A 17,783-nucleotide genomic window follows, 5' to 3' on the forward strand; every position below is an offset into this window, starting at 1 on the left:
TATAACTGCACATACACACTATCACACCTTCTTGCCTACCACGTACATATCACATAGAGTAATATGCTTCCACCCAGGGGTCATTATTACACATTGTTGCAGTGTTGAGGCCCCCTCTGTCATGACCCTATTCTAGGAGGAGCAAGCAGTTAGCAGCACGTCAAAGCAGAAAAATGATAGACATGCCAGCTATTCCTCTGCTCAGCTCCTTCTCGCTGCACACATGAGGCTCGTGTCAGCAGTGTGGAGAAAATGCCCTCACATTACAGCTGAAGGAGGCATTGATCTAGTGGCTGAAATGAGTCCTTGCAGTACATCTTGCCGGCAATAGCGTCTCGCAGGGAGAGCTCTTTCGAGCTAAATCCCCTACACCTCCTGCCCCCATCCCACCACTCTCCTTTTTCTTCAACTTACCTGAGTGCTTCAGCTACGCTCTGTTTGGTGACTTCACTCTTCTGTATCCCTCCTCTAGGATGGCAGAGGCCGAACTGCGGAAACAGAGACTTCAAGCCATAGCAGTAAGTCAACTCTCTTTACCTCCTCTCTGGCAGACTTTTAGCTTTTCACTACATTCAGTCCATATGTCATGTTATAGGAGACGCAGCTGGAAAGAGGTAGAACATTACAATGAAGCCTGATGAACTTCCACCCAGGTCTACAAGTCAATAAAATCTTTACCAACAATTGTGTTAAAATATGCTCCTGCATGGTATGTTGTGTACAAATGTGTTGTGATATTTTTAACTCCGTTATTTGGGGTTTGCAGTCAGTTCTGCTAATATGGTCTCTGCTTCATTTTCATTTTCTTTCTTCTGGGTAAACAGATGATTTTTTTTTCACAAATGGTAACATGCAGGCTAAATCCAAGGAAAATCCAGTGATCATTAACAAAAAGATTGTAGTGAGGACGCAGATCCTGAACCGGGTTGCTGTGTGTGATTAAAAGCAGAACGTTCCCAAACAGTACTCCAGCCGCTGAGGGCCGAAGATTTAAACTTCAGCCTTCACTTGGCTTTAACCCTTTGATGACAGTTTTTGCTGCACACGTAAGTTACAGAATATAAACATTGAACAAACTAAATTTATTTTAGCAGTTCCTTCTGCAGGAGATTTAAAATGTATTCAATCTCTGTTCATAAGAACTTGCAACATTTGGAAAAAAAATGTTGCATGTAAGATATGTAAATTTCATTTTTAACTTGCTGCATCTTTTTAAGTAAGAAAACACAGATTGTGGCCTAATGAGCAGTCCTACATTCTTAAAATAAAACTGGTGCTTAGAGCCTGTTATTAAAAGCCTTCCGCAGAAATCCACTTCATTCTGAATTGGGCCAGTGATTGTTAAATAACTCTCCTTTATCAGAGCTGTAACTGTTAGATATTTTGGTTGGGATTTGGGCACTCATATTAATAATCCAGCATTCCTTTGTTTGAGCAACGTTGGTGGTCCAGAGGCAGAATATGGAGAATCAACAATCTTTCAAATGGCGAATTGAAGGTTTACTAGCAATCCGACGTTCCTGTTACACTAAAGTCTCTGTGCTCTTCCAATTCTGATGGCTTGCACATCCCTGATTTTCATTGCTCCACTATTGACAGCTTTCCCTTCAGCTGCTTGGTCGCCAAACTCGGGAATTTCCACCCCCTCCTACCCTACCTAATCCTATCTAACTCCCTACCCCCACTTCTTCAAATAATACATTTTCGGCCAAGCTTTTGATCATCTGACTCAAAACTTTCACATAGTACAATCAATTTCTTTCCCTAATCACTCTCATAAAACACCTGAAGTTGTTTTATGACATCAAAGATGTTCTGCTTTGTAACTTCAAAACATTAAACTAATTCAAAGGAAGACGTGGGAGTCCAAAATGTGAGTTAACTACAGGTTTGCTTTAAGCGAAGCATCCTCATATCATGTGATAGTCTAATGACGTATGCGGTTCACATATTTATAAATATAACCCATAATAAATTTTTTAAACAAACAGGAATGCTTAATCAACCAATATATATATATATACACACACAAGATTACACAAGTATAACTGAAATGTTAAAATCATAACACTAGACTCAATATAGAATAGGCAAATGAACAGATGGAATATGAATCACATGCAGGCAGTTAGAAACAGAAACATAGAAAACCTACAGCACAATATAGGCCCTTCAGCCCACAAAGCTGTGCCGAACATGCCCTTACTTTAGAAATTAACTAGGCTTACCCATAGCTCTCTGTTTTTCTAAGCTCCATGTACCTATCTAGGAGTCTCTTAAAAGACCCTATCGTTCCCACCTCCACCACCGCCGCCGGCAGCCCATTCCACGCACTCACCATTCTCTGCGTAAAAAACTTACGCAGGATTAGTTTCATTTACCATCTTGGTCTGCACTTACATTATGGGATGAGGGGCCTGTTCCTGTGCTGTACTGTTCTATGCTCTATATAGATGCAACTACTTGTTGTTTGGTTCATACCTGAGAGGCACTGATTTTCTTCAACTGACCTCTCACTGTGCATCTGCAGCTGGCTTAGAGTTTTTATATGTCGAATGTTGTGGGATAAAATGATCAACACTCCTCATCTAGCTCATAGGCCTTTCCAGTGACATGGGAAACTTGAGCAGTGACTGTGCCAAATAGCAATGGGAAGTAGAACTAAACCGAATGGAGCTGGCATGAGCTGGAACTGGCCCTGTCAGTTAGGGGCTGGGCACAGGAGACTTCTCCCACAACCTTTCACCAGGACTTATAACAGTTGCTTCTCATTCCCAAGCCAAGGTGTTTGCACAGACGATTTTAATTAGTAGGGCAGCTACTTTGCTGGGTTCATTTATCTCAAACCACTGAGAATGGTTCGGGTGGAGAAGCCTTTGGGAATTTCTAATAATAGCTGCTTCTGGGTTTCAGCCAGTCGGTGGGCTGGGGCGGAGGCTGCACGTGGATGGCTACAAAACTCTTCCCAAGTACCCTCAAGCGTCAGCTGTGTGATATTTGCAAAGTTTACATACATGAGATCCCATGTCTTTGAGAATTCAGCTGCTCTGGGCAGTAATTTTCTGCAGGAACAGTCCTTTGGAATGCTAGAATATTTTTAGTTAGGTTCAGGACTGACTCATGCGTTAATGTTGCTCTAAATATGAACATACAGCTGCTTCCAAAAAATATATTCGGTTTTATAGCTTCCTGTTCTGCCATCTCTCAAAGATTTAATCGACATTTTCTTTCCCTGCATTCATGCCCACTTTAATGAGATTCCTGTAATTCATTAAAAATCATATTGCCTCTTGAACTAATGCTGTTATTTCTGATGCAAACATTTGAAAAATGTTTCTTCAATTATTACATGGAAAATGTCAGATTATAAGAGCATTTGAGCCCATGATAATGTTAACGAGTGGTGCAGATTCTAATACCATATTGAATTACAAGTGCTGCTCTGCTATACCTATTCCCTCCCTGATGTGATCTGATCAAAGGTTCATACTTGCAGCTGGAATCGAAAATAAAACATTCAACTTATTTCACCTCTGTTGAGAGCCTTCTGTGATGATAAGAATGCATTAAACATTTTTTAAAAACACATCACTTTTAAACTTCATTATTTATTAAAATGCTTATCAAAAAGCATGATGTATCTCCAGAGATGCACTTACTGACGGTTTTGCAACTGAGGTGAGCTTTGAAATCATAATGTTCTGTACAGTTTTATAACTCCCAGATCAGTTTCAAACTGATGGCTTATTTTTGCAGGTAATCAGTTTTCATATTTCAAAATGTTAATATATTGGTTCGAACAAATAAAAAGCAAAACAGATTTTAGCACCCACCCACCAAGATAATTGAAATACAAATTTCAAAGGCTGAATTAAATGGGAAAAAACACAATAAAGTGAAGTTGCAATGGAAGTGAAAGCAACGTCACATTCTACCTAACACAGTTGCATTGCTAACATTGCTGATTTAACCCATTCATTCTGACTGCACACCCCACAAACTTACCAAATACACTGTACTCATTCATTTTCACTTGAATTTTCTGGAATGAATGATTTCGTCATCACTTTTAAGAGTTTAAGTTGAATTTATGAAAAGGGACTATTTCTTCTAGTTGGAAAGTCTGGGGGAGAAGGATATTGTCTAAAAACAGAGCTAGATTTTTTGGGAAATAAGTTAGAATCGTTGAAAAAATTGACTCTTTCACAAATAAGACTGATGCTGGATTAGTGACAGGTATAAAAAGCTAAAATACAGATAGAGTGAACAACAAAAAAACTAACAGAATGTTATTATTTATTGGAAAATGGAATCCAACAACAAAAGTAGAGAGGTTATGCTTCATTTGTAACTTCTTCCCAGCAAACCCTTTGAGTTAAAGCTGCCTTGCTTCTACTACAGTGTTATGGACCCTGACGTTGCTGGTGATAGCTGTGTGATTACGTTGGGCTTTAGCAAGGCCACATGTGGAGTACTGTGCACAGTATTGGTCTTATTTAAGGAAAGACCTAAATATGTTGGAAGCAGTTCAGAGGTTTACTGGACTAATATCTTGAATGAACAAGTTGTCCTGTGAAGAAAGGTTGAACAGGATTGACTTGTATTCCTTGGAGTTTAGAAGATTGAGAGTGTTCTGGACTAGAATTTAAGGGTTGATGTGGAAAGGATATTTCCTCTTGTGGGAGAATTTAGAACTAAGAGCCAATGTTTAAAAATAGTAGGTTTCCCATTTAAGACACAGATGTCCTGATATTTTTTTTTCTGTCAGAGAGTAATGAGTCTTTGAAACTCTCCTCTTCAAAGCACAATGGAAGCAAAGCCCTTAAATATTTTTAAAACAGAGGTAGATAGGTGCTTGCTAAGCAAGAAGATGAAAGGTTACGAAGGATAGATGGGAATGCAGGGTTAGGATTACAGTCAGTTTAGCCATGATCTCATTTTAGGGCAGAGTAGGTTCAAGGGTCCATGGGCACAGTGCTGCTCCTAATTTATACATTTGATTGCTAAGCCTGAATCTGAAATTGATGGATCTTTGTTATTCTGTCTGAGTTAAATGGAGCTAGGGGACAGATCAGCCTTCATCATGCTGAATGGGAGACCAGACTGAATGGATTCTGCTAGCTTGATTGCTTCTGTGAGCATAAAAATCAGAAATCACTGACTGACTACACACCAAACAATATTTGGCACACCATATATTTGTGTGGACCAGAGAAACAGTCTATTCCAATGCTAAGGGTATCACAACTGAATGGGAACAGGCTGGATATATCAGAGGGCTGTCATTTAATTTCCCTGTCATTTCTTGTGTATGTGTATAACTGTCTGCCCTTAATAGTGTTTAAGAGTTCAGCTGGGGTTTCAAAAATTCTCTGCTCCAAGTCCCTCCCACAGACTGCATTCCAGCCTAACTCTCAATAGTAAATCACATGAGGCTAGAGCGAATGCTGGTACAATTAATATTCTCGTTTTAAACTCTGCCATCCTCACATGAAGAAGGTCAGATCTTTAATGTTCCTCTGCTCCCAAGAGAAAAACCCCTCACAGTAGCACCTGATTATTTAAATGAAGTCTTATTTTTTGCCATAATTATAATGGGATGCACCAATAAACTTCTGTCCTTTTCAAATCTGTTAACCATTGATCCTGACAGGCAGTCATAACGTTTTAATGACGCACATCATATGTATGCTAATTTAGACATAAGCCCTGAATTGCAGTCCTCCAGAATTTGCTGTTGATTTATACAACGTCTTTTAATTAATGTGTCTGTAAGGCATTGACACTACAGGTTACATGGCTCCTTCTGTGTTATAACAATTATATCATTCAAAGTACATGGTAACTAGTTAACCCAACAGGAAAAGGAAAAACCTAAACTTTTCAATCTTATCCAGTAATTTAGGGAAAAGTGAGGGTTTTTTCAGAAATATCTGATTTTAATTTTTCTTTTTGCCCTTCAGTCTCTTTTCTTTCCATCTCTTAATGCAGTCTTTTTCTCCTGTCTTTGAGAAAGAGTAGTGGGTTCTTGCCTGTATTCTGGGCCAGGAGTTATCACTCTATCAGCGTTACAAAAGCATATTTAACAAGCAATAAAGTGCAAGTGCTGGAAATAAGATAATCAGAAACTGAAATCAGAGTTGGTTGTGCAGATCTTTGAGCCACTCTGTCAATCAGAAAAACTGTGGCTAATTTTCAACTTTAGATTTCTTTCACTATCTACTAATTCCTTTAATTCCAGGAAACCTATTCTCAATTTTGTATTGAATCCATGTCTGAGCCTCCAAGGCTTAACAAGATAAAGAATCCAAAAGACTCAGCATCCTTTAAGTGTAATTTCTCCTAATTTCAGTTATAAAAAGTCTACTCCTTATTTTGATTCTGTGATCCCTCATTCCAGGTTCCTTAGTCTGAGGGAACATCTTCCCTGTACCTAGTGAGCCCCTGAAAGAAAGTTCCTTACTTCTATAAGGTCACCTCTCATTCTTCCAAACCTCTCCAATCCCTACTCAATTTCTCCTCAGACCTAGAAGAAATATTGCGAACTCTCATTACATTCTCTCTATAGCAAGTGTATTCTTTTAAAGAAGCTAAATCTGAGGGCACTGACCACTTCAAGGCCCTGTGTAAGGCAGCTTTACTCATGTATTGAAATTCTTTCAGAATAAAACCCAATATCAGAATCAGATTTATTGCTACTGACAAATTACATGATTTGTAAAAATTTTATTTATTTATTTGTTTGTTTGTTTGTTTATTGCAATACAGTGTAGAAAAGGACCTCTGGCCCTTCAAACCACGCTGCCCTGCAACCCCTGATTTAACCCTAGCCTAATCATGGGACCATTTTAAATGAACAATCAGTACATCTTTGGAGCAGCAGTACAGTACACCATAAAGACATTTATAAAAAAATAAATAGTTCAAATAAAAGGAACGAGGTTTGTGAACTGTTCAGAAATCTGATGGCAGAAAGGAAGAATGCATAGCAACACTTGCAGGCTGCCCCCGGCACATCCTTAGGTGTGTTGGTTGTCAATGCAAATAATGCATTTCACCGTATATTTCCATGTGCATGTGATCAATGAATCTGAATCTCCACAAAAAATCATTCAGTGAGGGACTTCATGCTCCAGTACCTCCTCCTGGATGGCAGTAAGAAGAAGGGGGCATGGCCCCAACAGTGAGGGTCCTTAATGATAGATTCCACCTTGAGGTACCATCCATTGAGGATGTCCTCAATGATAGGGATGGTTGTGACCATGCTGGACATGGCTGATTATATAATCGACTGCAGGATCTTGCAACTTTGTGCATTGGAAGCTCTATTCCAGGCAGTAATGCGAATAAGTAACAGTCAAAGTAAACCTCAAATTTATCATCAAAATATATATATGCAAATGTATGCTACTTTTAATCTCATTTTCTTGCAGCACTTACAGGAAAATAAAGACTTGAAAATCATTATCTCAATATCACATATGACATTGACAGTGTTTTAAGTCTTGTGATAAATCTCTGGCTGATTCATGCAAAACTGATTGAATATTGTGGCACCATTCAACCAGATTTGCAATCTCCTTGCTGTATGCCAATTTATCAACAGCAAGTGAGAAAATTGAGGATCCATTTGCACAAGGAGTTATCGAGATCTGGGTCCTGGAGCTAAGTGATTGGCTTCAAGGGGATGGTAATGTTGAATGCTGAGCTGTAGGGCTGTAGCCAATGAAGAGCATCCTGATGCATGCACCTTCACTGTCCAGATGTTACAGAGCTGGATGAAGAGCCAACAAAATAGCGTCTGCTGTTGACATGTTATGATGGTAGGGAAATTGTTGCAGATCCAAGTCTCTCCTCAGGCAGGAGCTGATATTCTTCATGGCCAACCTCATCACAGTGGATGTGAGTGTTACTGGACGATAGTTGTTGAGGCAGGTTCTCACGTTCTTTTTGGGCACTGGTTTTATTGAAGCCTGCTTAAAGCAGGTGGGTACCTCAGACTGCAGAAGCGAGAGGTTAAAGATGTCAGTGAACACTCCAGCCAGTTGATTAGCACAGGTCTTCAGTACTCAGCCAGGTACCCCGTCTAAGTCAGATGCTTTCCATGGGTTTACCCTCCTGCAGGATGCTCTCATGTCAGCCTCAGAGACCAATATCACTGAGTCAACGGGGCTTATGGGGGTTTGTGAAGGTGTCTCCATCTTCTGTCAGTCAAAGCAAGCATAAAAGGCATTGAGTCCATCTGGGAGCGAAACCTTGTTACTTGACTTTGCTTTATTGGAGGTGTTAGCATTCAAACCCTGCTGCAGCTGTCAAATATGCTCCTGTGATTTAAGTTTGGTCTGGAATTGCCACTTTGCATGTGAGATGGCTTTCAGGAGGTCATATCTGGACCTTTTGTACTTTCCTGTGTTGACAATCCTGAACACCACCTATCTAACCCTCAGCAGCCTTTATGTAACACTTGAAGTGGAGTGAAGTTCTTACAGGAGCAATAACCAAACAAAACATGGAACCAAGCTGCAAAAGGAAAGAGTAGAAAGGCTTGGCCATAGAATGAGGTTTTAACGAGAGAGTGTCAGAAAGTAGGAAGGCGAAAGGTAAGAAGCTTTAGAGAGGGTAACACTGGAGTTCCTAGTCATTGAAAATCTTGAGTTATACATGTGATATAATGTTTGAACTTGAAACCTCATCATAACTTTCACTGCCTCGATGTATAAAACAGAGTGGTAAACTTAATGCTCATATCACTAAAGCATGGAGTTCTGCCAGGTTTCTACAGTGGGAATAGAACTCTGGGCTTAATTTTGACATTGTTTCTCCTTAATAGCGTAAACATTAGCAAGTGAGGGGATTTTGGTTTATTTTAAGATCTTCAGCTTGCAACTTTTTCTTTTTCTTAGATCCATGATTTATTAGCACGTTTACTGTGACCTCTACTTGAACGCAGTATAGAAATTGCCAAAAGTTTGAGCCCATGAAACATTGGTGTAGATACTATTCAGTGAGCTTACTTGAGAGCTTGTAAGCTGAGCATTCACAGATCCATGACAATAAATGAGCATGCACATTTGGACCTGGGACAATGATGATGCCTGTCAACCACAACATAAAGAGTACAAATTGGAGAAAGGCCATTCAGTTCCCTCTGCTGTCTCCAACCTACACTGAGATCATGACTGATCTTTTACTTCAGTGACACTTCCCTGTATCAACCTCAAGTTACTTGATTTCCGTAATATATAAAATTCTATCAATCTCCATCTTGAATACAGTCAGTGACTGAGCCTCTTTTGCAAAGAATTCCAATGTTTCATCACTCTCTCAGTGAAGAATACCAGAGAGTTCTGAGACCTGAACAGTTAACCCCTTTTTTTAAACAATCAGGGAAATCAGGTGCTACATACAGTGAGGTACAACATCACACACATTTAGGTGCAGCCAACACGCAGAATATAACTCACACATAAATTTTACAAAACATTAAAAAGTTTGGATAGGGCAGAATTCTTTAAGGTGTGTCCAGGAAGATTTCTGATTCAATATGTGGACAGGCTGACTGGAGGAGAGGCCATTTTGGATTTGGTGCTAAGCAATGGACCAGGTCAGGTGTCAGATCTCTCAGTGGGAGATCATTTCAATATCTCCCTGACATTTACTATAGCCTTGGGGATGGATAAGAGCAGATGGTATAGGAAAGGTTGGGGGAGGGTGAATTGTAATGCTATTGGGCCAGAACTGGGGAACATAAATTGGAAACAGGCGTACTCAAGAAATCCACAACAGAAATGTGGAGGCTGTTTAGGAAGAACTTGCTGGGGGTTCTGGATATGTTTGTCCTGTTGAGTTGGGGAATGGTAAGATGAAGAAACCATGTTTGATAAGATATGCGGAACTTTCAGTCAAGAGAAAGAAAGAAGCTTAATTAAGGTTTATAAAGTAAGGATTGGACAGGGCCCTAGAGAGTTACAAGATAGTCAGAAAGAAATTGAAGAATAAACTTAGGAGAGCTAGAAGGGGGCATGACAAGGTCTTGGCATGTAAAATTAAGGAAAACCCTAAAGCATCTACACATATGTAAAGAACAGGAGGATGGCAAGAGTGAGGGTAGGACCAATCAGTGATAGTAGAGGAAATGTGTGCCTAGAGTTTGAGGAGGCAGGAAAAGCCCTTAATGAATACTTTGCTTCAGAATTCACAGTGAAAGGGAGCTCGATGTTTGTGAGGACAGTGTAAAACAGGCTGATATGCTGGAACATGTTGATATTAAGAAAGAGGATATGCTAGAACTTTTGAAAAACATTAGGATAAATAAGTCCGAGGGCCAGGCAGGATATAATCCTGGTTATTGTGGAAAGCAAGGAAATAGATTGCTGAACCTTCAATAATGATCTTTGCGTCATCACAGGCCACAGGAGTGGTATCAGATGATTGGAGACTGGTAAATATTATTGCTTTGTACAGTAAAGGGAGTAGTGATGACCCTGGAAATTACATACCTTAGAGTCTTATTTCAACAGGAGGCAAATTATTGGAGAGGTTTCTTAGAGACAGGAATTATGTGTATTTGGAGAAGCATAATCTGATTAAGGATAGTAAGCGTGGCTATGTGAGGGGCAAATCATGTCTTACAGGCCTGACTGAGTTCTCTGAGGATGTGACAAAGTATATTGATGAACGTAGACACACAAAATGCTGGAGGAACTCAGCAGGCCAGGCAGCATCTATGGAAAAGAGTACAATCAACATTTTGGACCGAGACCCTTCAGCAGGACCAGGCCTGCTGAGTTCCTCCAGCACTGTGTGTGCTGATTGGATTTCCAGCATTTGCGGATTTCCTCTTGTTTGTTGATGAATGTAGAGTTGTGGACATGGTGTATATAGATTTTAGTAAGGTGCTTGATAACATGGTAGGCTTAATCAGAAGGTCGGGAATCCTGCAGGGAAATTTGGCTGTGTGGAAATATAATTGGTCTGGAGGTCGGTGACCAGAGGTGTTCTGCAGACATCTGCTCTTTATGATTTTTATAAATGACATGGATAAGGAAATGGAAGGGTGGGTTAGCAAATTTGTAGATAGCATCAGGGTTGGTGGAGTTGTGGACAATGAGGGTTGGTGTAGGTTGCAATGGGACATTGATAGGATGCAGAGCTGGGCTGAGGAGTGACGAATGGTGTTCAACCCAGAAAAATGGGAAGTGATTTATTTTGGAAGGTTGAATTTGAAGGCAGAAAACAGAGTTAATGGCAGGATTCATGGCAATGTAGAGGAACTGAGGGATCTTGGGGCCCATATCCATAGATCCCTCAAAGTTGCCTCGAAGTTGATTGGACTTTTAAGAAAGAATATGGTTTGATGTCCTTCACAAGTTGGGGGATTGAGTTCAAGAGCCGTGAGGTAATGTTGCAGCTCTGTAAAACCCTGGTTATATCACACTTGGAATATTGTGTTCAGTTCTGGTTGCCCCAATGTAGGAAAAATGTGTAAGCTTTAGAGAGGGTGCAAAGAATTTTTACCAGGACGCTGCCTGGACGCAACAGCATGTTTTTATGAAGATAGGTTGAACAAACCATGGCTTTTCCCTTTGGTATGAAGTGGAAGGAGAGGTGGCCCAATGTTAAGTCACATAGATAGAGTGGATAGCCAGAGGTATTTCCTCAGGGCAGAAATGGCTAATACCAGAGGGACAATTTTAAGGTGATTGGAGGAATTTATAGGGGGATGTCAGAGGTACGTTCTTTACACAGAGAGTGGTAGGCGTATGGAATGCCTTATCAGGGGTGGTAGTAGAAACAGATACATTAGGGACATTTAAAAAATTCTTAGATAGCTACATTGATAATAGAAATATGGAGGGCTATGTAGAAGGGAAGGGTTTAATTGATCTTAGAATAGATTAAATGCCATTACAAAGAAGGCATGTCCCAATGTTTTTAGATATTTGTGAAGATTTAGCATGTTACCCAAAACTTATACTGACTGGTTGCATCCTGGCCTGCTATGGAAATGCCAATGCCCTTGAATGGAAATCCTACAAAAAGTAGTGGATACAGCCCAGCACATCACAGCTAAAGCCCTCCCCACTGTTGAACACTAAGGAGCATTGTTGCTGGAAAGCAGCATCCATCATCAAGGACCCCCACCATCTTAGCCATGCTCTCTTCTCACTGTTGGCATCAAGAAGGAGGTACAGGAACCAGGTACCACACCACCATGTTCAGGAACTGTTCCTACCCATCAACCATCAGGCTCCTGAACCAGAGTCAGTAACTTCACTCACCCCAACTGAACTGATTCCATAACCTGTGGACTTCCCTTCAAGGACTTTACAATGCATGTTCTCAATATTATTTATGATTTATTTATTATTATTATTTTGCTTTTCTTTTTGTACTTGCACAATTTATTGTCTTTTGCATATTAGTTGTTTGTCCAGCTTTGTGTGTACATTTTCATTGATCCGATGGTGTTTCTTTGTATCTACTATGAATGCTCGCAAGAGAGTTAATCTCAGGATAGCATTTGGCGACATATATGCACTTAGATAATAAATATACTTTGAACTTTGAACTTTTGAAAATGTTGGTACAACATCATGGACTTGAGGGCCCCAGCTGTGCTCTAATGAGCTATGTTCTACGTATTAAAAGCAGTGAGAAGTAAAAGTGTGAGAAATCAAGACCTTAGTGCAGAAAAGACACATTGCAAGACAAGCTGATGAAATGCACTATTCTTGTCTCTTCAAGCACTTATCACTTCTAGCCTCAGTCAGTATCTTTCCCCTCCCTCCCCCTACTCAGCTCCATCTGACCAGTTTAAGTGTCTCTTAAATGTCCCTCGTGTATCAGCCCCTACCACCTTCCTGGCAGTGCATTCCAGCCACTCTGTGTGTAAAAAAAAAAGAAATTCCAGTTTCAGCTGTCTCTTCACTCTCCATTATCCCTGCATCTACTATGTCAAGGAAATGGAAGGTGTCACAAATGGACTCACATATTTTTCTCTGGATTTGACTTGGTGCTTCTGATAAGTTATGAAAGTTATTGGGATTTTGATTCAGGGTCTGACTACTAAAGGCTGCAGTCTACCCACAGTGCAGGAGCATGGCCAATCCCAGTTACACGCCCGGTCCTTAGTCTGCTCTGCATTCCTGGCCTCAGCTTTGTCTGTGTGGTCCTGACTTTGGGTTCTGCACACATTCTGTCTTCAGACCCACATACATGCTCTTGAACTCTGTTTTGGTCTTTACGCTCATGACCCCAACATATGATCGTACTCTTGACCTCTGCTTTAAAAACCAGCTGCATCCTCAAGCCAGGCTTTGCATGCTCATTCTCAGGTCTGTGCCCTCAAACCTGACACCGAGCATAAACACACTCCTGTACCCTCAAGCTAGGCTTAACCCTGGGCCCTCTGAATCAGAAGGTTAAGAGTTCGTCTCACTCTAAAGATCTGGACTCTGAAATCTAGCCTGTCACTGCAGAATGGTACTGTGGGAGTGTATCAGTTATGTCTTTCAGCTGAAGCCTTAAACCAAAGGCCTGTCTGCTCTCTTGAGTTGGTTGCGAAATATTCACTGGTACCATTTTGAAGAGAAGTAGGAGACTTCTACCCAGTTTCCTGGCAAATATTTATCACTCAATTGATTTATCATTCAATCAAGACTGATAAAAAAGCAGTTGTCTGGTTTAATACCATGAGACCATAAGATATACGAGCAGAATTAAGCCATGTGGCCCATCGAGTCTACTCCACCACATCATTATGGATGATCCTTTTTCCCTCATCATCAAAACCTAGCCTTCTCCCGCATCATCAAAACCTAGCCTTCTCCCCATACACCTTCATGCCCTGACCAAGCAAGAATCAATCAACCTCTGCCTTAAATATACATAAGGACTTGGCCCTCACAACTGCCTGAGGACAACGAATTCCAGAGATTCACCACTTTCCGGCTAAAGAAATTCCTCCTCATTTCCATTCTAAATGGACATCCCTCTATTCTATGAAACATCCTCTCCGCATCCACTTTTCCAATGCCTTTCAACATTCAATACGTTTTGACGATGTATGTAGCAGTTTTGTTATTGGGAGGTATTAATTATTATGGTACTGCAGATATCAATGGTTGGGCACAAGCCTCTCATAACAGATCAATGATTTTAATCAGGTAGTCAAATGTAATACTGGGCAGGATTGCAGGTTGTAAGAAAGATTCAATGAGGCTTCCGGGTGACTTAGAGTGAATGAGTGGGGAATAATTGAGAAAAGCAATATAATTGTGAGGCTGTCCTTCCACTGCAGTAGGGAAGCAGAAAATACTATGAGCTTGGGAAGTATTGATGTACAAAGTGTCCTGGTACCCCAGTTACTGAAAGCAAGAGTGCAGCTGCAGCAAGCAGTTAAGAAGGCAAGTGGTATGTTGGCCTTTGCAGCAACAGGATTTAAGCCCAAGAGCAAGAATGCCTTGCTATAATTACATTGAGATAATTCTTGGAAAATTGTGTGCAGGCTTGATCTCTTTACCTTGAAGAGGGTATGTTTGCCATAGAGCATGTGCAGAGGTGTGAGAAGAGAGAAGATCTGGATTCACTAGAGTTAAGAAAAGTGAGATGAGATCTAAGTGAAAGTTACAAAATCTGATGTGGCTGGATGTTGGGAGGAAGTTTGCCTTGGCTGGATTTTCTAGGAAATAGAATCACAGACTTAGCCAACAGATTTAGGTCTGGGATGCGAAAAAATTTCTTCCCTCAGGGGTTGATGAACCTGTGGAAATTCTTACCACAGAGGGCTACAGAGGACAGGTCACTTAATATAGATAAGAAGGAGATTTTTAAAACTTAATGCAAATGGCATCACGGGGTTTCAGGGGAAGCACAGGAATAAGGTAATGGGAGAGAGTATCAACATGATCAAAGAGCTGAATTGCCTACCTTTCTTTTTATTCAATAATCTTTTGCTTTTATGTTTTAAGAGAAGTATTTGATTGCTAGAATGTTGGCATAAGGGGTGAACTGGTAACAGTTAAAGCAACATGTTTAAAACACTCCCTCTCTCTCTTTGAAGGAAAAAAGGCAGAGGCAGACAGAAATCGAGAACAAACGACACCAGCTCGAGGACAAAATACTTCAGCTGCAGCACCACAAGGTAGGAGATCAACGTCAGAACTTCAGCCTGTAATTCCTGTCAAATGCTCAATACTGTCGTGCTCATTTATTCCAGGTGGCTCTGCTGAGAGTGTCTGTGACTAAATGTTCCTAATGGGATGGTCAATTCATATCTTAGATATGATTATGAGTTACTGCATTCCTTTGCTGACTTGACCTTACATTTGGGTTAGACTCTTCCAGTACCTAAACATGGAAGAATTTTAGTCTACCAATAACAGAACATTTTTGTTCCAAATTAAGACGGAATATGCCAGAAACACCCAGCAGATCAGGCAGCATCAGTCGAGAGAGAAACAGAGCTAACTTTTCACACTGATAACTTTTAAGAGAACTGAAAATTGTTAAGACAAGATCCAAAGAGAGGTTAAGGACAAGCAAACATGAGGGTAGGTAAAGTAGAAAATGTAAATCTAATGAACTGTGAATGCTGGGAATGTGAAATAAAACAGGATAATTGGCAGATTAGACAGTTTCTATGGAAAGAGTATCAGCATTTTACCTCAGGCTGATGGTCCTTGATCAAAAGATGTTGAAGAGATTAAATGAAGAATAGAAGAGTGCTCCAAGCAAACGTTTCCATCTTCTTTTGTTTTTAACTTCAGATTTTCATCACCGTCGTATGTTGGTTTCGATTTTTTTTTAATTGTTTGTTTTTATCTTGTTTTTACTATGTAAGACCCCTGTGACTCCTCTGTGTTAAATCCTGACAATACATCTTAGACCCAGGTACCTTCCTGATATATGCAGCACCAGTTGCTACCACTGATGACAACTTGGTGACCTCTCTATGGTCGTTCCACCTCCCCAGTTTCCTTGTGCATCCTAATTCTATTTGCTGTACCTCACTTGTCTGGTCACTAAATATCTCCCAAGAACTTTCAGTCTCATTTACTCTCCCTCCTCCTGAGGCACCTCTTAAATCAATCCCTTTGACCTAACTCCTGTGCTCATGTCTCATGTGATACCGTACTGTAATTTGTTCTTTAGCATTCCTAGGGAAACCCTGGGAATGTTTTAATGCTAAATAAATGCAAATAAATATTTATGTAGTGTGACAAAATAAATCAAAAATTTCATGCAAATTATCATAATCTTGCATTGTTGAATTATGGCAACAAGGTGATGTTGCTTCCTCTTTTTATCGGGAGGTTACCATAGAGCCGTCACCCCTTTAGGTGACAATGTCAAAACCCAGAGCTGAAAGGGCAAGTTCTTTGTTTTTTTGAAAGAGGATGTGCATTTAAGGTGAGAGAAGCAAAGTATAAAAGAAAGGTGAAGGGCAGGTGTTTTTCACAGAAACTGGTAGCTGCTTGAAACGGACTGCCAGGGGTCATGGTGGAAGCTGATATGACAATGGCATTTAGGAGGTGGATAGACAGACACGTGAATGTGCAGGGAACAGAGGTATATTTTTGGTGTACAGGCAGAAGAAATATGATTTAATTCAAAATCATGTTCAGTGCAGATATTGTGGGTCGAGGGGCCTTTTCCCATGCTGCACTGTTCTATGTCCTAGGACAAAAATCTGGTGCAATAAGAAAGGAAATTATTGGCTGGCAGATCATAGGGCCTGTTGTTACTTCAGTTCTTCGGATCTTAATCCTTAACTGGTTCCACATGGTGCTTTAAAAATTATATCGACTACTTTACAGTAATATTTCACGAGCAACAAGGGATGAATAAGGCTGCCAAAAATTTATGTAATAAAAATTGAGAACGACTGCAGACTATGGTTTTGATTCAAGTCAAACAAACATTCTGATAAATCTGGTGAGCGGAAGGCTTGAGCTTTGTAACTGACAACATATTGCAAGGGTGATTGTCAACCAGCCACTGAAGGACTCATTCTCCAGAAAACCCTGTTTGTCGGTCTGCCGTATAGTCTGTTCGGGTGGAAGAGAGGGCTACAAGTTGTGGTCAACCTTAGTAAGAATGCATATGGAAAATACTCGTCAGTGAACCGGAAAATACTGTGGGGTGATGAAAATCTAAAATAAAAGCAGGAAAGCGCTGGAACCACTCAACAGGTCAGGTAATGAAAGAGATGATAGGCACTTCAGGACAATGGCCTTTTGTCAAACTGACAAGAGGTCATCGCCTGTGTTTCTCGCTCCACAGAAGCTACTTGACCTGTTGGGTATTTCGAGCTCATCCCATTTTTAACTCACTGGCAGCTGCTGATTAGAGTTTTACCCATCTACTGCTGAGTTCCAGCTCAGGATATTTTTACCTTTACATGAGGTTTCTAAAAGCAGATTCCTGCAGAAGTCGCTTCGGCAGGGTCTTCTGGCTGTGCCCAGCAGTTGCCTATATTGAGCAGATAGTGCTGGCATGGATGACAATTGCAATTGAGTTAAATCACTTTAGGTCTGCCAGATGTTACAGACGGGGGATATCCTTCTGTTCCAACACACGTCTGCCTTCATAAGCCAATTGTAACTGCATTTGCATCAACCCTGCTACGAGGTGAGGCAGGACACAAGATGGGAATTGGCTGGAGCATGGAATCATGGAATCATACAGCATAGAAACTGGCCATGTAGCCCATTAACCCCTTGCTGACAATTGGTACCACTATATCAACTATAAGGAAAAGATGGTGATCTTACAGATGA

General features: G+C 40.5%; 1 protein-coding gene across 1 annotated transcript in view; it reads left to right on the plus strand.

Annotated features, from left to right (window-relative positions):
- Positions 1–240: 240 nt before the first annotated feature.
- The window catches only part of si:ch211-12e13.12 (PALM2-AKAP2 fusion protein), a 392,124-nt gene continuing 374,581 nt past the window's right edge, over positions 241–17,783 (plus strand). Inside the window, exons 1-2 of the mRNA XM_063048937.1 lie at positions 241–518; positions 15,065–15,145. Coding sequence (XP_062905007.1) covers positions 474–518; positions 15,065–15,145 — 126 coding nt within the window. The 5' untranslated portion in view covers positions 241–473. The remainder of the gene's footprint in view (positions 519–15,064; positions 15,146–17,783) is intronic.

This window comes from Mobula hypostoma, chromosome 5, assembly GCF_963921235.1.
Source record: "Mobula hypostoma chromosome 5, sMobHyp1.1, whole genome shotgun sequence".
NCBI lineage: Eukaryota > Metazoa > Chordata > Chondrichthyes > Myliobatiformes > Myliobatidae > Mobula > Mobula hypostoma.